This window comes from Ochotona princeps, chromosome 21 (assembly GCF_030435755.1).
Source record: "Ochotona princeps isolate mOchPri1 chromosome 21, mOchPri1.hap1, whole genome shotgun sequence".
Taxonomy (NCBI): Eukaryota; Metazoa; Chordata; class Mammalia; order Lagomorpha; family Ochotonidae; genus Ochotona; species Ochotona princeps.
This window is the reverse complement of record NC_080852.1, coordinates 22,745,355-22,772,309: the sequence shown is the minus strand read 5'-3', so window position 1 is coordinate 22,772,309 and position 26,955 is coordinate 22,745,355. Positions and strand designations below refer to the sequence as shown.

The 26,955-nt window shown below is 46.5% G+C and overlaps 1 protein-coding gene across 1 annotated transcript in view; it reads left to right on the top strand.

Annotated features, from left to right (window-relative positions):
- The window catches only part of CACNA2D3 (calcium voltage-gated channel auxiliary subunit alpha2delta 3), a 714,521-nt gene that overhangs the window by 625,578 nt on the left and 61,988 nt on the right, over nucleotides 1–26,955 (top strand). The window contains exons 27-28 of the mRNA XM_058678785.1: nucleotides 17,322–17,383; nucleotides 18,462–18,506. Coding sequence (XP_058534768.1) covers nucleotides 17,322–17,383; nucleotides 18,462–18,506 — 107 coding nt within the window. The remainder of the gene's footprint in view (nucleotides 1–17,321; nucleotides 17,384–18,461; nucleotides 18,507–26,955) is intronic.

Here is a 26,955-nt window from a genome sequence, read left to right as displayed (position 1 = left end):
TCTAAGAAATTGGCTCCACACAGTGGGGAGAGAGCAGTTTGCCCTGTGTTGGAAAAGCACATTGTTTTATGCTCAAATATTTGAAACCTAGGACAAAGTAACAGGGAAGAAACTTTGGGAGTACATGCAGTTTTTATAGAGACAAATCCCCATGACTATTCAGTTGCCCCAACCAAGATTCAGCTCCTGTGAGTGGAGCTTTAGCATGGATGCCTTTATCTGTAAGGGTAATGCTGTGTTCATGAAAATAGTGAGGGATTGTGAAAAATGAATCTTCCTGTGACAAGTGCACACTGAAGAAAATTCAAGTTACCTGGAGAACCTTGGGCAAGAGTTGGCCACTCTTTGCTGTTGACAACTGTAAGCAGCAGCATTTTGGGAGAATCTAAATGCCTTGAATAGGAATGGTTAGAGGTGGGTAAGCCAAATGCATATATATATATATATATATATATATATTTTTTTTTACAAATATACATTTTACATTTGAAGTTTATTGAGAGAGAGAAACAATTGGGGAATATAGAGCTCCTATCCACTGGTTCACCCTCAGATGCCCACAGTGGGCAGGACTAGGCCTGGAGGATGCTTGGAGCTAGGCTACAAGGCAAGGAGCACCCAGGCAGGTGCTCTTGCATGCTACCTGAAATCTCATGTCCACCCACACACCTGCATGCCACGGTCTCTCAAGTAAAATGACCCCTGATTCTTCACGGCCTTCTGAATCTAGCACCAGCCCTCTCATTGGCAGGCCTGAAGGTGAAACCACATATGAGGGAGGTGTTGGAAAATTAGGTACCCCCTCCTCCCGCAAATTTCATCACAGAGCTGACTTTCTAGGTAGGAAGCTGTGATGTGCAGGTGAATACTACTGGGCAAGGAGTTCAGATGCTCCTGTGATGTCAGGCTACAGTGGTGTTCCATTCCCACTCCCTCACCTCCTTTTCCATTCTTTTTTTGCTTGTCTTGATTAGGAAATAGAAGAGAGTGGGTGAGTGAGAGTGAGTGAGAGAGAGAGAGAGAGACAGTGTGAGTGAGTTTGTGTGTGTGTGTGTGTTCTGCCTGGGAAGCTTTAGGCATACTTAAAGCCTGAGGTCCATTCCTGGGAGCTCCTTGAGAGCTCATCAAGCTAAGCTGCAAGAGCTGAGACAATTGTAGTTGGCAAGAAATAAGGATGCTCCCAAATGCTGAACGGGTCCTTGTGAAGATGCATGTTTTGCCTTCATTGTTGCCCAGAACTTGATTACTTAGATCAGTTGGACTAGCATGGTGCACAGTGCCAGGTTCCTAATTGTGATTTTACCATGAGCATCACTGTATGGTCACTAACCAGGGTACTGGATGATGGTCGTGGCTGCCTGGTGTGCTGTGTTGAAAGGATGGCGAGGCGCCTAAGGAAAGAAAACCAGGAGTCATTCCTGGCAGTTGGCATGAAGTAATAAAGGGGCAGCATGCATGCCACACAGTTGCCTTCCTTGCCCAGTGCTGTCATTCGTGGCAGCAAGGGACTATCTGTATGGAGTTTCTCAGTATGCATCTCTGTTCACGAAGACTGCTTCCCTATCTTCTATGAGGAGCAGGGAGTTACCACCCTACAGTATCATTGTATCTCTCAAGAATCTGTCCGTGACAAGCAGTGTAAACCAACCTTCAATTGACTAGAGCAAAAATTAGCAAAGAAAGTCATTTCACAGGTTAAGGTGGGTGGAAATTCATTGTCACATGGAACTGAAAAGTCTAAAATTGTAGCTTGCATCAGGTACAGTTGGATACAGGGCTGAGCTGAAATCACCAAGGTTTTCCATCTCTGTTTTACTCTTGGTGTTGATCCTATCCTAAGCAAATCCTCTCCACCCACTGCCCCTGATACCTCTCTGGCTAGCCTGGTGAACCCAATGGAAATAAGTCCCATTTTTGCTTAAAGATCTCAGTTAAAAGTCCTGCAGCTGCTTTTCATGGGTATTGGTTAAGTCAGTACCCATCGTGAGGTAGAGAACATGTTCTGTGTCTACAGAGTGGAAAGTGAACCCTCCACAACCAACAGAGGCAGGACAGCTCATTAACTGTAGGGGAAGGAACTATGTTACTCCAAAAAGGGAGCCACGTGCACCCAGCTGGTGAAATCAAACCAGCATTCGTGACTGCAGCCCAATCAGGGTCTGCATTGGTCTAGGTGTGCCCTGAATCTTCTCAGGCAAGAGCAGATAGAATCTCATTGGACCTCCAGTTACTTGGGCTAGCATAGGAGGGGTTCAGTGGCCCAGCCCACCATCCCAGCACCGAGTCTCTGTCTATCACCCATCCACCACAGTCAAGTGGAAGCAAATTGGATGCCATTCTCCGTATCCTCAGCAATTGTCTTGGGCCTAATTGTGCTGGAAAGCAGCAGACACCAGGCTGAGCTGCCCCGTTGCCTCCAGAAGTGCTGGTCAGAGTTTCAGGAAACATTCCAATCTGGTTTTGAAGTTGCCACAGTCAGATGCATCCAGCTGAGCCCTGGCTGCAGATTCTTTTGCCTACAGTTCTCTTGGAAACAGGGTCCTTGCCAAGCTCATCTGGTGTGCTGTGCTCTGGGTAGAAGTAATTATTTTTATGAGGCATTATTCATGTCTAGTCTACCTGAGGGCCACCCCAAATAATGTTTCTCTGGCTATTAACAGCTTTATCCGCCACACAGTCTCTGGCAGTTTCCTTTAGGGGAAAAGAAAAAGATTCGTCTTGAAGTCTACCACCTCCAGCGGCAATTTGCTGCCCGTTTCAGGGCCAAGCTAAGTGGTTGGCACCTGACAAAAGGGCCAAGTCGTTCTCTTTCAAGTGCAGCCGGGAAATGGGAGCCATAAGTGAAGTAGGGGACCTGGAGAAGTACCTCCATGCGGCCGAGGTAGCTTTGTTGTTCTGTTGTGGGCTGGCAAACTTCAACATGCTCAAGCGATGTTTTGTCAAATTTCTTAAATGCTGAGCATGGCACCAGCCCAAATGAACGTAGATGTTATTTTAGTGCTAGGAGAGATTTATTCTAATGTACAGATGCAGCCACTACAAAGGCCCCTTTTAATCTGCTGGGGGTTCTGTTCCTTGACTCTCTGCAGCCCCCTCCTCATTATAGGGAATTGATGTGTGCTATGAAATTGCAAAATATCCCGTCCTGCTCTCTTCATCTCCCAAGGCAGGGACCTAAGTGCTGACAATAAGGATCAGTAAGATACTTTGTGAAGAAAACACAGTTTGTGCGGCTCCACACCCTTTCCCAGCCTGCCCTCCCCTCCTGATCTTGCAATTCAAAGCCAGTATTACTGTTTGAAAGAAGACTGCGGACTCTGCCCACTGACCCACAGGGCTCTGGCCAGCAGGGCAGCAACTTATCCAAGACCCGGGTTCCCTAAGTTCCTAAGTTCCGCAGGATCTGTTTCCTTGTTGCTTGGCTCTGAGATGGGAAATCAGCAGTGGAGCTGGGCCTCAGTCACCAATCTGTTGCACTTGATCACGGCCAGCGTTAGCCGGCAAGGGAGCATAGATGAAGCCATGGAGACATGTGAGGTTTAGGGGAGCTACAAAGTCAAGGATGAGGGGAGAGGGGGGAGTGGAGGCCACTCCCAGGAACTTCTAAAAGAGAGGGACAGAAGTCAGTCTTGTCTTACCCAAGGCCCCTTTGGCATAAGACTGTGAAAGCCCCTTTAATAGCTCAGAATGAAATTAACAGAAAACAGTGAGTTGTCCTATCTGCTACCCCCGATGATAATCGTATTATTTTAGAAATAACACATTTCTATCATCTCAAGAAATAAAAGGAGAGTGATAGCAAAGGATAACATGCGTTTAATACATGTATGTTTGGGGCACCACCCCAGAGAAGGCAGAATGCAGTGGCCAAGGCTTCACTTCCTTCCGTGCATAGCTTACCAGTGAACCCTGCGGCCCTGATGGCGGGGTTGCTCCAAATCGGAAATTTTTTTTAATACAATTAAGTTGGCGGTGGGCTCTCCCCTCCTTCTCCCCTCCCCTCTGTTCTCCCCTCTAGGTTCATAATGTGTGTCCATCGTGAATTTTCCTAAGCCCACCATGCTTTCACTGGAGTGTCTCCCAGCCATGCAGGAGAATAACTTTTCATTGTACTGTAATTCTTGTATGCTGGGGCCCTAACGTAGATACAGTGAGGATTAGGCCTTCGTTGTTTATGGGCCAAACCTGGAACTTGCATCTGAAACCAAGTATCCTCATTTCTTTCTTGCAAGCCATACTTGGTATGTTGCAGTCACGCACGGTTTGATTCTAGGCCTCGCTGTGGATTGTGGTTTCCGATACTGGAGTTCCAGGTGGAGCATCTGAAGCCCTGAAGGACTTGAAGTCACTATTTTAGGGAGCTGTCCTGAGAACTGTGGCTTCTCACAGTGGCCAGCAAAGCATCACTCGCAAAGCAGCCCCTAGGGGGTGGTACTGCCCCACTGAGAACCACCACAATGAATGGGGAGCCAAGGGCAGCTGCAGGCTGAGTCCGGCTTGTACCTCGACTGACCTAGCAACTGCAGGGTCTGGCGAAGTCAATGAATCATGTGCACTTTATTTTTGTTTTCTGTTTGTGTTGATATGTGTATTTGAAAGACATAGAGACAGAGCTCTCCCTTCTGCAAGTTCCCCACATCTAGAAGATTGCTACTTAACAGCAGTCAGGGTTGGAGCTGGCTGGAAAGGGGAGCTTGATCCTGGGTCTCCCACAGGGAGGTGGGGCGGGCACCCAACTGCTTGAGTCACTGCCTACCACCTCTCAGGGTCCGCATTAGCAGGAAACTGGAATCTACAGAACTGAGACACAAACCCAGGCATTCAGAAATGCGACCTTAAGCCTCCCAAACAGAACCTTCCCTACTGTGCCCAAACCCACCCCATCCCTGCAGCTTTGCTTTCTGAAGTTGAAAGAAAACATGTTCTTCCTCCTGGCCTGGCTTAAGGAGTAAGCAACACAGTGTAAACCAGCTGCCCTGTCCCCATAGGTCCTCAGTTAATGTGGTTCCCTATGCCCTATGTACAGACTGCCTCCCGCATCTCAGTCTGTCCTTCGCCAGGACAAAGGAGACCACAGTCTTTGTGCTCTGCCAAGCCCCCTGTGGGCACAGGGTCTCTGGAAACCGAGGCCAGGAGGGCAGGGCTCTGCCCAGAGCTGCTCTTGCTTTCCCGAGAGCTTCTCCTGCCACTTCTAAAGGGCCCCCCAGGCTTCCAAGGTGCTTCCTAAATGCACCTCTGAGAACGCAGATCAGCTCAGGCTTAGGAAAGAAAAAAACAACAGCATAAAGCAAAAGCTTTGCAGAGAGCAGGTATGGACCTAACTAGTCTCTATTATGCAGATGGAATGTTAGTCTTTGTTATTGGGATAGGTTTTGGAAATCCATATTCTTTGTAAGTAATTTGAAGGGCTTCTTTTTTTCTCATTTATGTATGTAATATCTATTTTCAGCTTTCAAGTTAGAAAGATGAGGGTTTGTATTCTGATTGATGCCCATGGAGTCCCTCCCAGTTCCAGATGGGAAATTTTGTCACCCATCCTCCAGCTCAGCCCTAAGCTGTGAGCAGGTGACAGTGACAAAATCTACCTGAGAGAACTCTATCAACTCTGCAAGTGTCACCCGCTCAGCAGAGCTGGGCAGGTCTGTAGCAGGTACAACAGCAGCGACAGGAAGCTTGCTGGAAAGGTTGAAGGCTAATGTCCCTGCAGGTGAAAGAGGCAGGGGCTTGGCTGCTGGATTGCCCGTGAATGCAGTCCCCATGTTCAGCCAGTCACTCAGTGCAGCTGTTTTTAAACTATCATTGGTTTCCACCTACAATTTCTGCTATCCTGGTGGGCCAGAACTTCCAGGGAGTTTAGTATCTCCCTTCACTTTCCTTCAGGGCCTACGTGTAGCTGAAGAGGTACAGCAGAGGGTGACCTTGTTCCAGCAGAGGGTGACCTTGGCATCAGTCTATGGTGACTTGGGGCTTCACGTTGACAAGCATCAAGGTTAGGAGACCTCGTCCTGCTAGATTGTCTGCCCATGACCCTAGGGAAGCTGTCTTGATTTTCCAGCAAGATTTTCCAACAAGGCTGGGACAGGGAAGCCTAAGGGTCCCACCACATCAGAGACAGAAAAGACAAAAAGAGAGATGTGGTGAGAAATACCCCCTCTCCTTTGTCCTGACAGCCCTACCTTGACCTTGGGCAGGACAATAGATGCCTGCAGGGATACCACCCATGAGTGCGTCCCTCTAGAAGTCCCCAACACCTTGGTTCCTTCTTGGCTCACCCCCTTTCCAGAAGGATTATCTTTTCACAGTGCTCTGTTGAGAAGCTTGGAGGCAGTTCTTCACTTTGTTTCTAGTCCTGCCACTGCACAGGGCCTCAGCTTTGGAGATACAGAAATCCAGCTTTTCCCTCTTTTGTTCTCAGAGTTCCTCTCTGTCCTCCCTTCCCTGAGGCCTTAAACATGGAATGCTTTAGCTGAGGGAATGGAGAAGAGCCAGGGGGTGCCAGGAAACTCTGGGAGAAGAATGTTAACTGTGTTTCAGACTGTGATCCCTCAAAGAGAACATGTGAGGCTCCGATTAACTGCCTCCTGTCTGGAACACAGTGCACTGGCTCCCTCATGCATTTGTTCAGCTCTGACAGCGCCTACTGGGCACCAGCTGGGCCCAGAACAGCCTTGTAGAATGGGAGAAGGGATGTAGAGACCAGGCATCCTGTGTTTATCATGGGCCACTGTCTAGGAGTTGGCTTTTGCATGGTAATCCAGAAAAAGAACCAGCCTTGCACAGGGCTGACCAGCACAGCCCATTATGAAAGCTTGTTGAAGGGGCCAGGTCTGGGACTCAGATGTTACCAAGTATTTCATGATGGAACATGGCTTCTCCCTCCCCAGCAGTTGCCACATTTTAAACTGTGGGACAGAAGTGGTATCCTTCACTTTAGGGCTAATGCCTGAATATTCTAAGGTCCTGAGATTCCAAAAGGTTAGAAAGAAAAATGCTGAATTACTGCAGAGTGCTGTCTACCCCTCGCATGCGGTCTTCCCTGTTGCATTCTCTCTCCCTCCTTGCAGTCACCTTGCAAGCAGTTATTCTGGGAGGGTCTGCCCTGAGCCAGACCTGCTCTGGCCGGACACATCTGCCACCCAGGTGTTTGGTTTTGCAGTGGGTCTCTGGATGGCCAGAGGGAACCTGCTTCAATTCCTAAGCACTTGACCTTACCTTGGCAGTTTGCCTAGATCGCATCAACCTTTCCACGTTCAATGAAATGGCGGCTCTAGATAGAGAAGGGAAGTGATGGTCTTGTTGACCCACCATCAGGAGGACAGTTGAGCTTCCTTATTAGCTTGTTGCAGTCTTTGACAAAGGCTAGGGAAGTTTGTTGAACCAGCCACCCAGGTGGTCTTGAAGTGTCAGTCTCCCCAGACACCTTGCCAGCCTGGAGTTCTGCGCAACGTGCTCTCCCCACCTGTGCCGTTCGCTGCTAAGTCCTTGCCAGTTTTTTTCCTCATCATGCTGGTTCCACCCTTTCAGGGATGAGTTCTATTTTTTTGCCTCTCACTTGCTTTGTTTGCTCTCGAGCAATCTGCAGGTCACAGCTAGATCACCTAAACAACTCAGTTTCTCATTGTCTGGGAACAATAGAACCACTTTGAGTTTTCAGATAATGATGAAAATATTCTGGAGCGTGGATACCTCCAATTTACACTTTACCTGACTGGGCGGGGGCTGATTGTACTAGTACTCCAAATTCTGGCAAACTCTTACCTTTGCTATAAGAGTTTCTGCAAACTCATGTTTTCTGTAGGGGACTTTAGGGCTATAACTTATTTCTAGGGTCCTGGTTCTTGTCAGATATCAGGTGTGCATGGGAATAGTAAATCACTTTGTAGGTCATGGATAGGAGCACTCAAAGTACCCAGAGTTTCTAACAGGTACCTGGCATATGGTAGCAGTTCTATAAACAATGTGGTGATCACTGTTTGCACTGATGATGTTAATATTGCTATGGTATATTGCAATTCCTGTGAGCTAATTTATAAAATGACTTCCTGCCATGGAATACATCTTACATTTTTTGGAAGCATATCAGGGAAGCAGAGAAATGTGTTTCATGAAGTAATTTATTTGCAAGCCAATGTGTTGAAATCTACCAAACTAATAAGGTGGAGTATTGAAATGTACTGTGCATTGGGGTTGGCGAGGACGGGCAGGATTCTCTGCCTGGCTGAGATGGGTCTGACTAACCTGACTATGGAAAAACTTGTCAATTCCAGGTCTCACCCCACCAGGGAGGTGAGAAGTGAACTTACCCCCTTCATCATCTCTCAGATACTTGGTCAACTGTTACTCAGGGTCCCTTACACAAACAGACAGCTAACCATCTCCACCTGCAGATATTCCCAAAGAACAAAGCTGTTCACATCTCATGACGTGCTGAGAACTTGTTAGCAGATCTCTGTTGTCCTTGAGATGAACCCAAGCCACCTGGATGGATAAAGGTGCTTTCCTGAGACAGAAAACGGAAAGTGATTAACATCACCCTCAGCACACACTACCCAGCCCTAGGTATCCTTTCACTGTCTATTCCCCAATATCAGTCTGCGCTAGACACTGTGTCTGTAGTTGGAGGGGGGTACATCTAGGGCTAAATGCACGATATTACTTAATGTCAAATACTGGTAAAAAAAAATTATGAAGAAAGGCAAAATAGGTTTAGTTGTTGACAAGATGACTCTTGGAACACTCTGTGGACGGAGCAAAGGTTTATTCCTGAGGTTCATGAGGGGTAATGTCACCTTCGTGGTCTCAGCTGGAGGAATCCAGTGCAGATACTTAGGAGGTTTGGGTTCTGGGTAGAGCTCCCATTGTGAGGATTTGGTTGAGACTAGACTACCAAGAGGTTGGTGAGCCTCCCTGGAGTCTTGGAAAAGCAGTTGTTCCTTATTAAGTAAGTAGTAGCTCTGGTTGAGCCATGTGCTCCCGAAGGAGAGGTCAGTCTGACTGGAGAAATGGATTTTCTATAAGGTTCTCCAGCTATAAGCGAGAATTTTCTGAAACAGAAAAGTAATGGAAGTTATTTAAGTAAAAAATAGGCTTAGTTCCCAGTCCTTACAGTTAAGCTACAAGATGCAAACTGTCTCAATCCCCTCAGGGTTAAGTGTACCCCATGCAGATCAACCCAGGTCATTGCCTGGGTGAGTGTCAGGTGACTCTAGGCCTAGATTGTCAGATTCAGAAGACCAAAAATATTAGATCTGGAAATCCATTAACTTTTTCAAGTAAATAATAAATTTTCCCATTTATAATTATTATAAATTTTTGAAATAAATGGTCACTGGATGAAGTCTGATTTTTCAGCTGTTGCTTCAGGGCCAGATAATTATGCAGCATTCTGATTGTATCCTACCTGGTCACAGCTGGGCTAAGTGGAGCCCCAAGAGACCCCCTCTCTTTGCACCAGATGTAAGTGGTCTCTAGTACCTCCACATTCCCACCTAGTCCTGGAGGGAATTTGAGATGGACTCTAGATGTTTCCACTGAGCAGAGTATGCTTGGGCAGGTCCTTAGCCTCCTTGCGCTGGTTATCAGGAGGCTGAGAACCAGAGAATTTGGAGGCCTTTCTGCAGCTCCTTGGGCTGGCTATGTGGCTATTAGAGTGCTGTGTTGTATGGAGCACCATGGCCAACATCCAACTCAGAGGTGTTCGGCAAGTAGATGGGGCCTCTCTAATGGGTTTGGAAATGTTTAGAAATCTGACCTCCCACGTTATTTAACATCCGTGGTAACTTTTATCAGGAAATGATTGAATAAGGAATGACTAACTAGGGAGCTATAGTTTAGAAGCTGAAAATTTTCTTACTAGGCATTGATCTATACAGCTCTGATTAAAATACAATGAAGTACAAGGCTACTAGTTTTTATTCTGAAAGGGTGGGGATTGTCTCCAAGACTGCATTGACTTACAAAACCTGTCCAACCCCAGTGCCAGAGGCCTGGGAAACCAGGGGAAATGTGTTTGTTCAGGTAAAGAGCTGTTTCTCCTGGAAAAGAGCCTCCCGATTACCTCAGAGGTGAAATGAAAAATTACGGTTCCATCTCATAGCCCTGCTAATGCTTTTGAACACCGACCCAGTGCTGCAAATGCGGGAAACGTTAGTCATTGTCATTTATTAACACTTCCCTAAAGGTGCCTGTTCCCAAGGAGTTCTGACAGCGCAGATACATCTGGGCACATGGCTCAGGCCTTACCGCACAAGTCCCCAGAATCCAGTCATGGGCGGAAGGAAGGAGGAGTTCCACGCTAAAACAGGCTCCACAGCTCCTAACCTTCAAGGAAAATCATCTGCTAGCACCTTGTCAATCATGTGGTAGTGTGAGCCCTGCTGCTCCTCTGTCCCTAAGCATATATCATGTAGCTCTTTGTTATTTAAAAGCATGTATGTATAAGAAAGCGGACCTCTCCTCACACATGCTCACCACCACAACCACCACCACAGGAAGTACTTCAGAAGTGAAATAATGTGGTCATTGAGGGGCTTCTACTGAAATGCCTCCCCTTCATAATGCCATGTCTTCACTTGACATAGCCTTAACAGTGTGTGTGGTATGTTGCTGTGAGGATGAGGTTTCCTTCCCACGCCTCACTTCTGAAATAACAGACCTTAGAGATCCATGTTCAGGGTTTACCAAGATGATAACCAATGCCTATTGCTTTGGTCTAAATATGTCTCTAAAGGTTTGTTGTTGATCATGGTCCCTCGCCTCTAATGTTTAAAGGGAGCTTTTGGATTTGCTAGTCTGACACCCAGGGGGTCATCGGTGCAGCTGCCTCTCTGCCCGCCCCCCCATCTTGTAAGGAGGCTACTCTGTTTTCAGTTTCGCCCAAATTAGTCCCAGAATTTCAGTTGTCTTTTTTGTCCAACATTCCATCGTGCAATTCATTAAAATCTTCACATGAAATATTCACCAGATGAGTTATGTCATCATTCACATGACCATTTGGTTATTCATGTGGTAAGTCATTTATCCTGGACATGAGCAGGCCTCTGGGATGGGCTCACGTTGGATGGAAGCGAGGTTCGTGCTCTTTTCTTCAACGCTCCAGAACAGTGGCCTTACCAAGCTCATCTCAAGATAGTCCAAAAAAGTGACATTCACGTTCTTTGTTAGTTCTACTTGCAATTAACTATTTTGCAAACAAACAGAAGAAAACCTTTAAACAAATGTGGCTTGGCTAACAGCTATTACGGTTGACTGTTGGTTAAGGCGAGTTGGAACCCAAATGTGCCAGGCCTTGTTACTGTCACTTCTAGCAAGCTTTGCCGTTGTACACAAAGAAATGAAAATTCAGGGAGGCTGAGCCAAGGTGGGGCTGTTTCCCCAGCTGTGCAAAAATAGTCACCAGCCTGCCTGAGAAATGTGACCCACATAAGGGCTGGTTTTCTAAAGGAAGATATCTGGACGAGCCTTTATGGCATGAATTTGAGAGGAAATGCATGGGAAGTGGTTAACAGGTATTTTCTTTGTTAGTAATTTACCATCATTTTATTTTCTGTATTCATGATTCCATTGTCTACAGGGTTCCTACTCATGGACGTGACCCTGTTGGTGGGTCAATCCAGAGCAGGACAGCTCTGGGATCAGCTTTTCTGACCACATACTTGAGTGAAATTCTTATCAGCATGCCACCTGCTAGAACCAGGTTGTTAAAAAGCTTTATGGCTGCCAGTGCCAGGAACAGTGGTGCTTGTTCAGGACTGCATCCTGACCACCTTGGTTCATCTTGAGTGGACAGAAATGGCCATAGTTCTAGAGGGGACAAGTGACACACCTCATGAATCCTGAAGGCAGAGGGGCTGCTCAAAGCTCTAAGGGCTTGCCCAGCTACTCGCATGACTTTGATTGTTGTAAAGCACTTGTGGATTAGTTCCCCAGGACATATCTTAGCTGAGGACAGACTGGATTTATCACAGAACTTTTTTCTCCTTCTCAACGTAAGGACCAGAAAGTAGTATTAGTTGTGAAGTATGAGAAGAGAAGAGAAGCTTTAGTAGCAAATCACTACAAGATTGTTGAAGACATTATCAACCAGGTATAGTGTTTTCATAGACATTATTCATTTATCTCATTTATCCCTGTCCCACAGAAGCCTAGGGCTGGTGTGTCTCTTTTCAGACACAGGCAGGTGAAGTGACAGACCTAGGAGCTCCCAGACATAGCTTTGGAGACTGCATTCGCAGCCAGTTCTCCAGCAGAGCCTTTCCTGATTGTAATTCGATCGATGGTAGCTGGGTTGGTTTTCAGCCTCCTGGATGAGCTTGTTTTGTGTGCTTGAACATACTGAAGAGCTGCAGGACTGAGCCATGGGAAGTGGAGTGTCTGTGCTGGCTTGCATGCCAGGCATGGTGAGCACTATTTTATAAACTGGATTTGGGCTCCTAGGGGTATGCAGCAAGCCCACAGAAAATTATTTCTAAATGAATACAATATGAAAAAGTGATTTTATTTCTAATTTTACATGTTATGTTGTTATTTCTTGAGTTTCGGATTACACTTGAATGCATGTCTATTAACGTGATACGAGATGCATGCATGATTTCATCTTGAACGCATTTGAATATAATAGCACTGGAAATGTAATTTGTATTCTCAAATTTTATAAGGCAAAATAAGTAAGTCTTGGGGGTAGTAGCCACATTGAGCATGTTGCATTGATTTCTTTGAGGTCCTCTCAAACTAATTACCAACTTCCCCTTGCCAGTCCAATTTCTCTCCCAGCCACCACCCTCTCCGATCTAAACCCTCCATACCGGAGTCATCCCGTTTCTTCCACCTCTGGGGAGAAATGGAACAGCCAGATCTACGGAGAACTTAACCTTTGCTTGTGAAGATAACTTCCCATTCTCTGACGACTGTCCAGTGCGCCTCCCTGAGGTGCATGGAGGATCTAGGGAAGCCATTCTGTGTGGCTCTTAAGCACTTGAAAGACAGCTAGTGCCACTAAAGAACTACATAATTCATTTTGTGATTTACACACCCTATGCCTCTCACAGCTGTGTATTCAGCTCCCTTGCCTGGGTTTGAGCATGCCGGTGATGGACATCTGTAGACCACTTGTCCTGTTGTATGTTGTTGTCTGGATGATGCTCGTGCTTGTGTGTTGGTTCTGAGAATGCTCAAGTGTGACTCTCCCTTCAGTGGTCTGATGACCTTCCCCCATGCCCTTGCCTTCCCTCTGCTGCTTGTATCTTGTAAAATCTGCCACCTAACACACAACGCTTCTGGGAATCACAGGAGGAATGAATGGAAAAGAGGGCAGGGGTAGATGGGGGAAAAGAATGTTGGAAAAACAAAGTCTGGAAGGCCAGGCATGGTAGTCTAGTAGTTAAATCCTTGCCTCTCATGCATCAGGGTCCTGTAAGGGTGCTGATTTGTGTCTCGGCTGCTCCACCTCCTATCCAACTCCCTGCTTGTGGCCTGGGAAAGCAGTCAAGGATGGCCCAAAGTCTTGGGACACCCCACCTCTGTTGGAGACCCAGAAGAAGTTTCTGCCTCCTGGCTTTGAATTGTCTCAGGTCTGACCATTGCTGGCACTTGGGGAATGAACCAGTGGGCATAAGATCTTTCTGCCTCTCCTTCTCTCTGTAAATCTGCCTTTCCAGTAAAAAGAAGTATTTCTTTAAAACATTTTTGGAAAGGAAGTACTCCATTGCTAAACTGAATATCTGTACTCAGGCCCTCTGAATGTTGAGATGACTTCTAAAAAGAGTCCCCTGAAAAATTCAAACCAAAGAAAATGTCATTGCTTGCTTGAGATGCTTGAGTAGTTAATAAGAAAGGATTTTGGGCTCAGGATAGCATTTTTTTAAGATTGTCTTATTTTTATTGGAAATCCAGATATACAGAGAGGAGGAGAGACAGAGAGGAAGATCTGCCACCCACTGATTCACTTCTCAAGTGGCCACAACCACTGGAGTTGAGCCATTCCAAAGCCAGGAGCTTGTTCCAGGCTTCCCATGCCAGTGCAGGGTCCCAAGGCTTTAGGCCATTCTCTACTGCTCTCCCAAGCCACAAGCAAGGAGCTGGATGGGAAACGGGGCTGCCATGACACGAACCAGCACCCAAATGGGATCCTGGTGCATGCAAGGCGAGGATTTTAGCCATTAGGCTACAGCGCTGGGTCCTAATTGTTTTTTAAAGACTTGTTTGAGTTACAGAGAGAGAAAAGAGACACAGCTATGTTCCATCTGCTGTTCAGTCCTCAAATGTTCAGAATTGGACTGATCTGAAGGCAGGAGCCAGGAGCTTCTTCGGGATTTTCCACCTGGGTGCCCAAAGCCTCGGGCTGTTCTCCACTGCTTTCCCAGGCCATAAGAAGGGAGCAGGTTAGGAAGTAGAACAGGTGGGACTTAAATTAACACTCATATGGGATACCAGTGTCTCAGAGGACTAGCCTTCTGCAACACTGTGCCAGCCACCAGGATGACAGTTGTCACAACATTTTGCTGATGTTTCGTACACCATCCCAAGATCTTGGGGTCATGGACCAGGAGGTTCTTTACGTTAGCATGTGGGGACATATCCTGTTGGTGTCGTCTGCATCCTCCTAAGAGGTGAGTAAGGCACCACTGGAAAAGACTCTTTCTTGCCTGTGTTCAAGATTCCCAGCAGGGAACCCTGGAGCAACCTAATCAGGTTAGGGCATCAGGACCAGGCAGTGTACCAGGAGAGAGACCATGAACTCTGGGGAAAGTATGCTGATGGTTTTCTGGACTGTCTAAAAAATTTCAAACCCAAGGAATGGTGTTTTTATTTTCTGCGCTCTCCTTGGGACTTGGGTTTCACTAAAGCATTTTTTGTCCTTGTTTCCCTTATTAAATTAGCGAGACTGACTTCAATTGGAATATACTGTTATGACTTGAAATGTTGTTGAAAGAACAAAACAGACAGGTCTGACAAATATCTCAGGTTTCACTTTGGTTGTGTGGGGGATGAGGGATGAGAGAGGGGCTTGCTGGAGTTGGTGTTTGCTCTGATAAAGCTTAAAGGGAGAAACATGCTGGACTGAAACAAAGGCAGGTAGCCAGAGGGAACTAAATATCTGCATGTTGCAGGTCATATTCATTTTCCCGGATAATCTCCACCCTAGGGTGCCTTTAAGGATTTTGTTTGCTTGCTGATTAGGGTGGGGGGTGAATATTTATTTTTAGCATGTGTTTTGCTCTTTAAACCATATATGTGCTTAAGAAATGATGAACCTGAGGCATCATGAGCTCTCAGTGATTTTCCCACTAGCCACTTTCTGGGCCCTTTCCCTAGAACTTCCTCTGCGCGCATCCAAGTGGACTTTTGAAAATAAGTGATCCTGCCCCTTTGCCTAAAGATCCACTATGAGCCCTAAAGCATCTATTCAGAGAAGGTCTTCTGCAAAGGGCCAGGTAGCCAGGGCATGAGACTGTATGGGCTCTGCTGTGGGGAGCCAGGGGAGAATGCAAACAATTGCGCACGACTCTGTTCCAGGGTTGTGGAAAAAGAGAAGCTGGATCTGACCCCTGGGTCCATCCTGGCCTGTGTTCAGGACTTGTTGCCATTTGCTCAGCATGTCAGGTGCTTGCGCTGCCATCCTGTTCAATCCTCAGAGCCTACTAGGGTCTTTAAAACAACAGCAACAACAACAACAACAACAAAACTCCCTCCCTTGGCCTGACGTTTCCCGCATTTTGAATCGCCATCTTCCCTTGGCTCTTGGATCTTCCTCCCTTACATTACACAAATCCCCCACCAGTTCCTCCTTGGGCCTCCAGGTAACTTTGACCTTCTAGTTGCTCTTCAGCCAGACACTGAGGGAGCTTGTGGTTCTATTCTCCTTATTGAACCGTTTTAGAGTTCAGCACAGAGACCCAGGACAAATGATCAGAGCTGACCGATTGATGGGGTTGTGAGTTTCTTCATCATAGAGAAATATCTGAACTTGTACAAATACTGTGAACCCACCTGTGCCATGAGAAACCAGGGACCAATCAGCAGGAGCACAGGCAGGAGACTCTGGGAGCCCTTGGGCAACAACCTCATGACCCAGACAGGGGAGTGTGTGAGGAAGGAGGGAAGTGATGTCTAGCTTAGGGCATCAGGACCAGGCAGCGGATGCAGCCTGCTGGAGGGAGATCAGAGAGAAACAGCTCACTTGATTAATGGGAGCGAGGGACTGACTCATTAGCAAAGATTAAAGCACTGTGAGGAGGTGGGGTACAGGAACAACGGGCAGATGAACGCAGGCTCGAGGTAGGTAAGATGGTTAAACACCAAGACGGGAGAAGCTGGCTTCTTCAAGGGAGGAGAAAATGGGGGTTCAGCTGGAGAAGGGAGGAACTTTGAGCTGATGGGTGGCTCAGGGCAGCTCTGGGCTATAGGAGGAAAAAACAAGATCAAGCTAGTGTGTAGTGATTCTTCAGGGTGCCGTGTGCTGCTATCCCATAGGACCTCACAGCTAGCTTGCTATGGCTGTTGGCCTTGGCTCTGAGAAGCAGCTTTGTGGGCAAGGCTGGCTGGGCAGCAATGTGGGAGGGGAATTGTAAAGAGAGAGATGTTGCAGAAGGCAGATACACCCAGAGCCCACCTTCTCAAGACCCATGATTTTGAGACCCTCAGCTCTGACACTAGTTTTCTGCCAAACCTTACTAGTCTTTGGGAAAATCAAACATGCTGGGTCCCAGACTCTTGTTGGAAGGACAGAGCAGGGAAGTGCCTCCATGGTTGGTGCATCAGAGCAAACCCAGCCCGTATCCTGCTGTACTGTGTACCCCCTGCCTAGTCATGCATGTTGAAAGAGAGAGTGGGGATGTGACCACTAGGGGGCAGTTAGGCTGAGTCACTTTGTTGAAAGGAGACACGCTTCCAAGCACCAGTGTGAAAAGTGCTTTACAGACTTCTCACTCAAAACCGCATTTCAGACATACACATTCTTACAGTAAGAGCTGAAACAGGAACTCAAGAAATAATCATCTTAATAGCCAGTTAAAAGTATTATTTTTGTTTTCAGTTCATATTGGGGCCTCATGCATTTTCGAAACACTGAAGTAATCTATTTCCCAAGACCAGTTTGTTATACTGGACTCAATTTGATCTAATTCAAGAGTTGTATGCGTATAAATAACTTTAAGAATCCCTTGTCTGAAAGTGTAAAACGTCTCTATTTAGATGCTTCCTGGTACATTCAATGCGAAATACTCATATTGGTTTCTTGCCATGTCTGCTAAATCTCAATGATGACCTGAAATAATTACATAAAGGGATCGCTAATGCTTTGTTTTATTTGTAATTTGTCACAGCTGTAGGTATCCAGATGAAACTTGAATTTTTCCAAAGGAAGTTCTGGACCGCCAGCAGACAGGTAAGTTATGATCAGCATCCCGGAGGATTCGTGACACTGTGAAGCACAGGTCCTCACATTTGGGTACCCAGAGCCTCCAAGTGCCAGATTTCCGATGGATGTTTGTAAAATGAATTGCCCGGCTGCTCGGATTACCTTTCGTTTCATTACAAAATAAAGGGCTGTCAGCATGTTAGACACCCATGCTGGCGAAGCAGGGGATTTGCTCTTGGGAACAGTTTTAATGGTGAAATCAAGATTGTGACTTTCAAAAGAGTATTTCTTGGACCTTTCAGGGCCTTTTGTGAGGTTTTCACAGTAATTTCCTTCTAATCTTGTTAAGATGCCTGCCTCTTTGTTGAGTAATCTAGTGTGATCTTGAAAGCCCTTGCATAGCTGGGATTCTTGAAGCAGTTATCTGCTGCCTTTGGCCAGGGGGCTTCTCTGGACCTCTGTATGTCGGAGCATTTGGGGACATTTGTGGTATTTAATGGAAATGGTGACAGATAAGCCACTTCCATCTGCCAGGTTGTGAATATTGCTGTATGTACTGAGGAACCCCTCTGCAATCCCCTTTATTTCAGGGTAATGGCAGGGGTGCTATTCTGCCATGTGTCTCTGTGATCTCTCTATATACTCATCAATGGGAAGATTCAAATAAAGGCAAGCATGTCATGGTGGATCTTCATGTCCTTGGCACCTTGCTAAGGCACCTGTATCTTAAAGAAACTGTAAACTAAGAATGGGGACAAGGTTTCTTTTTAAAGTAACTAATGGCATCATTATATTCCTGTTGAAGATCCTCAGAAACCATTGACAATAAGTGACAACGTAAATTAATAAAATAGATGGGAAAAGAGCCAGCTCTACCCTCTGCCCTCCTCTAACCCCTCATCGTTTTCCATATCCTTCTTTGAGGTTTTGGAGTTGATGTTGATTCTTACAAAAAAAAAAAAAAAGCAGATTTTCCTGAAAGCATGCTCTTGGATGGAGATTTGGTATTTGTGTCCCAGACCATGACTTTGATGAGAGACCCGCTGGAGCGCTCAGTGCCCAACCAGACGCTAATGCACGTTTCTCTCTCTCTCCCCCTGTGCAGTGTGCCTCTCTGGATGGCAAGTGTTCCATCAGCTGCGATGATGAGGTAAGACGCCTGCTGGTCTTGTTTCTGGCTCTGAGGAGGTGAAGGACCATGCTTTCTGACAGAGAATGCTGCCCTAAGCTGAGCCAGATCTGACACTTCGCTCAGGGACAATCTCCAAAGAAACATACCAACAAAGGGAGCGGGGGTGGGCAGGGCGTTTGCTTTCTGTCCTCTTTCTCCCCCAGCCCCCCCACCATCAGATGGTTGATGGGAACTGGGAAAATGTGTTTTCAATGTCTCATGGACCGCACTTTGGGAATCTTGACATTTTATTGGAAATCCTACAGACTGGCTGCCATTGGAGCTCACTGTGTAATTTTCAAAGCTTCCTCCCTGCGGGTTCTCACTTTCTATGCTCACGTCTACCCAGTGGAATACGTAGCAGTTTTGTTCATTTACAGATGACTAACTGGAGAATCCGAAAAAAATTAAGTGATTTGATTAATTTCATATTGTAAGCCAAAACTCTGGGAGCTGAAACTCTGGAATTCAGTTTTTTTGTTTTGTTTTGTTTTTTGTTTAATTCTAGCACAGAACTTCCCTTCTACAACTTCTCAACTTTCTCTCTCTCTCTGAGGAATTTGAATCCTACATAAGCGCAATAAAACAAGAAGATGGCTTACCCCCTCTAGGCCCTGAAATAGACTAGAACAGTCAGAGTGCGGTGGCCTTTCCCTATCAGTGTCCCGTTTGACATCTGTTAGTACAAAAGCTAAAACTGTACAAATAAGCATTTGTTTGTATTCCTTCAGGTTGGTGCAAGGACTTAAATCCTAATCACACGTTAGTCTAGCCCAGAAAGCAGACTAGGAGTAGATTTAAAAATACATATACAAAGGAAAAATAAATGCAGAAATATAAAACTAAGTCCAAGATTAAGTTAAAACCCAAAATATTTGTTTCTGGAGGGTATGGCTACCGGTTTTGTTTGTTTGTTTTTACTATTGTGTGACCCAAAGAAGAAAGAGCCGGCCAATCAGCTTTGTTGCAGAAAGCCTGTGTTTTTTTATGATCACATCAAAGATAATTTTCCATGATGACGAGGAGCTTTGCAGTGAATTCAAGGAGATCGTTTTCACAGGGAGTCAAGTGGACCTCTTCAATTCTCCTATTGGAGTCCTCGGCTCGAGAACAATACAGCTTAGTAGCATCTATTAGCTAGTGTCACAAGACTGTATGTTAAGCTCTTCTCTTGTGTGATGTGTGCAGTTACTAACCCGATTTATAGTAAGACAATTGGGTTGGTTGATTGTATTGATGGTTTGCTGCTTGGATGGTGGACTAAATGGTTGTTGTTGATGGTTGGCTAACTTATTAGTTGGTTGACTCATTGTTGGGTTAAGTTAACTGGATAAGTCAATGGATAGTTGATGGGATATCCAGAGGCACTAATCTTCCATACTTTATATTGCCTTACTGCATCCCCATATAAACATAAATGGAAGGGGACCCAGCAGCCTAGCAACTAAAGTTCTCACCTTGCACATGCCGGGATCCAATATGGGTGCTGGTTCTAATCCCCATGGCCCTGCTTCTCCTCCAGCTGCCTGTTTGTGGCCTGGGAAAGCAGTCAAGGATGGGCCAAGGTCTTGCGATCCTGCACCCTTGTGGGAGGCCTGAAAGAGACTCCTGGCTTCAGATTGGCTCAGCTTTGGCCACTGCGGTCACTTGGGAAGTGAATCAGCAGATGGAAGATCTTCCTTTCTGTCTTTCCTCCTCTATATATCTGGCTTTCCAATAAAAATAAATCTTTAAAAAAAATTAAGTGGAAGGGCCCAGCATGGTAGCCTAGTGGCTAAATCCTTACTTTGCATGCACCAGGATCCCATATGGGTACTGGTTCATGTCCTGGCTGCTCTGCTTCCCATCCAGCTCCCTGCTCATGTTCCTAGGAAAGTATTAGAGAATTAACCCTGCACCCCTGTGGCTTCAGATCAGCTCAGCTCCAGCCATTGCAACCAGTTGAGGAGTGAACCAACAGATCGAAGATCTTTGTGTCTCCTTCTCTCTATCAATCTGACTTTCCAATAAAAATACATAAATTTTTTAAAAAGTGGAAGCAAATCTTGATTTAGAGTTGGAAACATCCAGTGCTTGTTCACCAGTGACTGATTTCATGGGAGTTCTAACACAGTGGTCAAAGATACAAGCTGAAAGTTAGAAGGACTAGTTTCAAACTGGGACTCTTACGATCCTGGGCAGTCCTCTGAAGTTCTCTGTGCTTCAGTTTCTGCTCTTGCAGCACGCAGACAAAACCTCACAGACTGATCATGCAGGAGAAATGAAATACAACAGGCGAAAAGGCACAGGGCATGGCTCCTGAGAGGTAGTAAGCACTCAATACATGTGAACTATGAATCAAAAAGTCTGAGGACACTTTTCCGTCCTCAGACAACAAGGGCATGTATCCTGCATGCAAGTGACAGTTTTCCCAAGCCCTAGTAAGTGCAGCCTCTGAGGACATCTTTGCTACCAGTGATGCTCTCTAAACAGCCGCTGGGATAAGCAAATGTCATGAAACGGTTTACGTCCTGTGAAAGTGAAGCCTTCAGTTTAATCTGGTTTCTGAACTTGCACTTGGATGCTATCAGTCATTTTCCTGTTTGATTCTTCAAGGTTGCCTCCAGGCAATCCATTGCCAGTGTTTGAAATGGAAAAGCCAGCCTTGCCTTCCCACCAACACCCCTTTCCATTTTTGCAGCAGCCTCTGTGCACGTGTCATTCTCTTTTCATAACTTTTAATTAGGCCTAGGAGACCATGTCCTTCCTCTCCCTCAGCTGCTCTCAAGTGATCAGGGCCCCATTAAAAACCAGCTGTGGGGACTCATTAATTTCATCTGCTTCTGTCTCCCAATGCCCCCTATTCCCACTCCACTGCCTGGAAGACCTGGCGCAGCTCTCACACTTATCGGACAGACTGTGCCATCAACACACTTTCCATTCCAGCCCCATTGTCGTCCCCCATCGCTGCACTCCCTGCACCCTGGACTAGTGGATGGAACTGATGTTTCCCCAGATACCTTCCCATATTGTGGCATTAGTTGGCCTAGCAAATGCCTTAACTCTGTGACTTAGAGGACCTTGATGTGGCACTAGGCAGACTTACAGGAAGCTTCAAACCCTTCAGTCCAATATTAACTTCAGAACCCAGGACCCCATCATTCATAGACTCATTCATTCTTTTGAGTCCATGTGAAGAGTTCTTCGTAGGTTCCCAGTACGTGACTGACCATTAGGGATTGAGTGACCAGCATATTCAGACATGACTCTGTCCTCCTGGATCATACTGGTTGGGTAGATAGGTAAGACCATATTACCATCAACCTTTAGTAGTATGGAGTAAACTAACATGGAAGGAAGACTTCCCTAAGGAGGTAGTGTTTGAGTCACCCAAAAATGGAGGAGTTATTTTTGAAATTGATAATGAAACACAAAAACAGCTTCACAGGCTGAGAGCACCCCTGGAAACATCCAGGTTTCCAAGGGTCTTGATTGGTTTAGGGAAACATGACTGGCATGTTACAAAAGCAGGGAGGGAGGCAAGCCACACCATGTCTAATGGCATCGGGAACAATGTCATTCTCTCTGTCCACTCACTTCTCTAGCAGCTTCCATCTCGTAGTGAGATCACCAGTATTTTGCAAAGATGACAGAAGATCAGGAGGTTGTTTCTTACCAAGGCATTTCAAGGAAGTGTAATGGAAAACTTCAGTGTCAGAATCAACCCTACCTCCTCTTACTCCAATGAATAGAGGGCTAGTATGTTCTGTTCATTCCTAAGACTTTCGAAGGCCTTGCAGACCTGTTTTCTGGCATCCGGAAGGCCTGCTTGAATTATGGCAGGGCAAGAACGGGGGCTGTGTCCGAGTAGCTAGGTATTTCCATAGCTGCAGCCGCCTGGGTCTGCAAGTGGGTGGATGTGCTGGTCAGTGGAGTAGCTGTTGAAGGGAGAGGCATAGCTGAACCACTGAACTCTAACAGGCACATGTTTCCTGAATTACCCTTCTCTATTTTTTGACAAAAACATTTTTGATATGGTAATTGACCTGTAACCAAAACATATAGCAAGTGAGGTGAAGGACTTGGCTGTTGTTTAGTTGAAGTATGTGGATTCACACAGGGACACCTGGAAACTTGTGGCATCTGAGATGTGGAGATTCAGGTCCTGCCCTCCTGTAGAGGAACCCAGGCTATTTCTCCCCGTCCCCCACAGCCCTGTCTGCCTCTCTCGTTTATACATGGCTGGTAGATAGCACTCTCCTGGATTCTTTTGTTTCCCAGCTTACAGCCTCAGCCCAGGCCTTCCCATCAAAGCGTTTGTGTAGTGAACCACTGGAGTAGGTGGATAGGCATACGTACTTTTTCTTTCCCCACTCCAAACTTCAGTAAATGCAAAGCAAATAAAGGGAATGACCCCCCCCCCCGCCCAACAAAAGACAAGAAAGCAACAAAACTCGCTGAGGCTGCCTCTAGGCCCGCTTGCTCCAGATTGTCCGTTTGTAACAGGTTCCCTGTCTGAGAACCTGTATAGGTATTAGCACTGAGATGCTTATAGTGAGGACACTGAGTGGGCGACCAACAGAGCAGAGGTTTTCTGCATGGCTGTAAGTCCCTGCTCCCTGAGGACCAATGTAAGGCTCACAAAGCACTGTGCTCACTGCTTTTCCTGGCCCTGCCACCTTAACCTTGACAACAGCCTCTGGGCTAGTTGTTGCTGCTGACTCCATCCTTCATAATCGAGAAATGAGGCTCAGAGTGTTAGAAGCTTTTGGTCAAGGTTGCACTGATAGCAGAAGTCAGAGTCTGTCATTTTAAAGTGGCTATCTCCGGCTGAATGTCGCCTTCCCAGGAATGGATGTGTCGGTGCTGTGGCTCCTCAGATCCTGTGGCCTGGGTTTGGGTCATAACTCAGTATCTACCTCATTTGCCTTTTGATACAGAATCAGACTTCTCTGACATCTCTCGATAGATAGATAGATAGATAGATAGATAGATAGATAGATAGATAGATAGAGATGTGTGTGTGTGTGTTACTGGAAAGACAGATTTACAGTGAGAAGGAGAAATGGAGAGAAAAATCTTCCATCTGCTGGTTCACTCCCTAAGTGGCCACAATGACTGGAGCTGAGCCAATCTGAAGCCAGGAGCCAGGAGCTTCTTCCAGGTCTCCCATGCAGGTGCAGGGTCCCAAGGCTTTGGGCCATGCTCTCATGCTTTTCTAGGCCCCAAGCACTAGATGAATGGGAAGTGGAGCAGACAAGACACAAACCAGCACTTATATGGCATCCCACCACATACAAGGCAAGGATTTGCTGCTGAGCCATTTCGCCAGTCCCCCAATATGTGTTTTTTTTAAACATTTACTGGAAACGCAGAATCACACAGCGAGATCTGTCATCCATGGGTTCATTCCCCAGATGTCTGCCACAGACAGGTGTGAGTCAGGCTGAAGCCAGTAAGCCAGGACCTCTTGTGCTGCTTTCCCCCGTGTTAGGCAGAAGCTAGCCAAGAAGTGAAGCAGCTGTGTCTCCCAGCTGGCACTTCGCTGTCACAAGCAGCAGATTCAGCAGCTGTGTCACAGTGTCTGCTCCTTTCTGAGACAGCTGCAGAAAAACATCAACTTTCTGCCTTTCTCCTCCCCACTTTTACCTCTGCACTTTTAGAGCAACTACATCCAGAGATGTTTTGCCAAAGGTGGCAAGCCATGAAGCAGGTGCTCAGCGTTTGAGTCAGACCTCGGCACTCCTGACATCCACAAGCCCTTTGGCCTGTTAGTGTGTCCTTGGGACAAGGGGTTAGACACATGCCTCCCAAGATGCTGAGCTCAGCTTGGCGGAAAGCAGTATCACAAAGGAAAGCTGAGACAAATGTCTCTTCTATTTGCTTTCACTGGGGAAAGCAGTTGAATATTAATATTGGAAAGGGCCTTAGAAAGTTGATTGAATTGGATTCTGGCTTATTCTCTCCCGGTTGATTCAAATCCCAGTGTTTTGTTCCTCTGAATCCATCCAGTGGTGGTTGACATGGGGCAGATCTGTTTTAAGGAGTCATACGGTGATTAAGTGTGCCTTCCAGGGTTGATGGGTAACCAACACAGTCTTGCCTATAATGAAAACTTAATGGTACTTTTCAGATTCAATGACCCGGGTCTCCATCAGTGACTCAGCCTCCTGCTTTTGTCCTGTGACTTTCTCAGTGACTTGCAAACCTCAATGTTGGCAGCACTTGTTTCATGCATAATAAAGTGACCAAGTGTTTTTAAAGCCAGTGTAACCTTGAAAGTCAAACTTGGCCACAAACAAGTACAGTGAGGCATCATCTCTGCTGCCAGGTTCCTGTCCTGGAGTCCTAATAAAAGGGAGAGAAAATGACTTTTTAAAACAATGTTAGGTTAGAAGGGTGCCATTATTACTCTGTATGGAAGACAACAAAGGCAATTCCCTGGGCTGTGCCCAGGATGACATGCTCACCACACTGGGGCCCAGTAGGCTGTAGCCTGATCTGACTCCAGTGAGTAGGTTGTCAAGTGCATTTTTGGACTGATGCCTCTACGGCAGATTTTTCCTTTTTTCAATAGTGTCCATCAGCAAGTGGTAGACACACACAGGAAACTTTCCTAAGCTCTGTAGCTTAAGGATTGGTGATTGGTGTGCTCAGGCAATCCAGGAACCTATGGTAAATGTTGATAACACGTAACCAAGCTGGCCCCACACAGCAGTCGCTGGTGGTATTCTGCTTGCTGTTCGCTGCAGGTACTGAACGCACTGACTGACTGCGCTGGCTGATTTCTCTATCATTTCTTAGGGTTCGGCAACAGGGAGTAGATGAGATCTGTCCTCTGCTGCTTGTGTTCATAAAGAAACTCCTTCATGGGCAACAGGACCCTAACCAAGATCTGACGGAGACTGGAACTCTGTCCTGTGGTCTTCTGAAAGGCAGCAGGGCCCAGCGGTGTGGGGAGTGGTGGCTGGCCTGTCCTGAAGCGTTGCAGTCAATGCCAGCTGCTTAGCTGTGTGACCTTGGGTTAGGCGATGCCCTGTGTCCAAGAGGATAGTCCTCTACGAACTGAAAAATAAGCTTGGCAACAAGCTCATGGCTTTGTGCAAGTACCCTCCTGCTCCTGCCTGCACATTCTCTTCCTTCTTCCTTTCTGGTTTCTTCCCTCTTAGGGACAATCGTGCTGTGGAACACTTCCTTTTCCAATCATTGTCCTCTTTGGCTCCGAAGCTTGCCACCCCTCAGTTTTTTACAGCTTGATTTTCCAAGTTCTGTATTGAGTCAGCAGCCCTCATTGCTTTTCTTGAGTTCAATGTTTGCTCTGTTCCTTTCACTCCAGGAGAGAGAGGGATCCAGCAGGGATGCCTGAGCATTGAGTCTCCTCCTGGCCTCACTCAGCTCCAGCCCATCACAGAGGGTCAGGAAGCGAGGTCAGGGAATGAGCCAGGTGCTTACAACAGATAATGAGAAGTTATACTGAAGTTGGATCTCTAAACAAGACAGACGTTGTGAATATTATGTTTTAATAAGAACATAGGGTTGGGGTTAGCAAATTTAGGTTGTAAGTGAATTACGAAATTGTGAGGATCTGGAAGTTTAATGCTTTTGGTACAATTGTAAGATGCAGAGTATAGACTCCCTCACTTTACAGCTGATTTTTCTCGGAGTGGTCACCAGGATGGACAGTGGCAGGGAAAGGGTTTGATTCAGTTTTCCAGGAGCTTCTCTTAGTCTCTGGCTTCTGATGTCATCATCTTGGGAAGCACCACTCTAATCTTGTCTCCTGTGGTCTTTTCCTTTTCTCTGGGTCTATGCTTAAGCAGATCCTGACGGATCAGTGGCGCCCTGTGTGGGGGGTGACACAGTCAGGGAGGTATCGAAGAGGGGCTGAGAACTGCCAGCCCCTGAACAAGGCATCTTTGGTGCACTGCACAAAACCCCAATTCGCTGATCCCAGTCCATCAGAGCTGCAGGCTCGGTATTCTCGCTCCGATGCACCTGCATCTCACTTCCCACCATGCAGCAGGTGACAGATCCTGGATGCCTGGAGATGCTCTCCCGCCACATGTCCACCAGTTGCTGAGACTCCTTCCTAGAGATTATTACATGACCCGCAGTCCTGCCCTAAATTCACCTCCTTTGAATATTCCATCAGGCCCTATGCTATAAAAGGGCAACCCCAAAACTTGTGGAGCACAGCATTGATTTTCCCCTAAGATTATTCGCACTCCTGCTACATGGGTACCTCCCTTTGTCTTCCCATTACCTGCCTCTGCTTGAATTCCTTGACACTCAGCAGCAAGTGTCTAGGCAATGGTCCCTCCCTACTGCAGCCGTGGGGAACCACAGTTGCTTTTGTGGACATGGTGAGACCTTGCCTTTTCCTTAATACCTTCGGGTTTCTTTTATCATCTGTTTGCCTTGCCACCTGCGTTATACTATGTAATGTTTG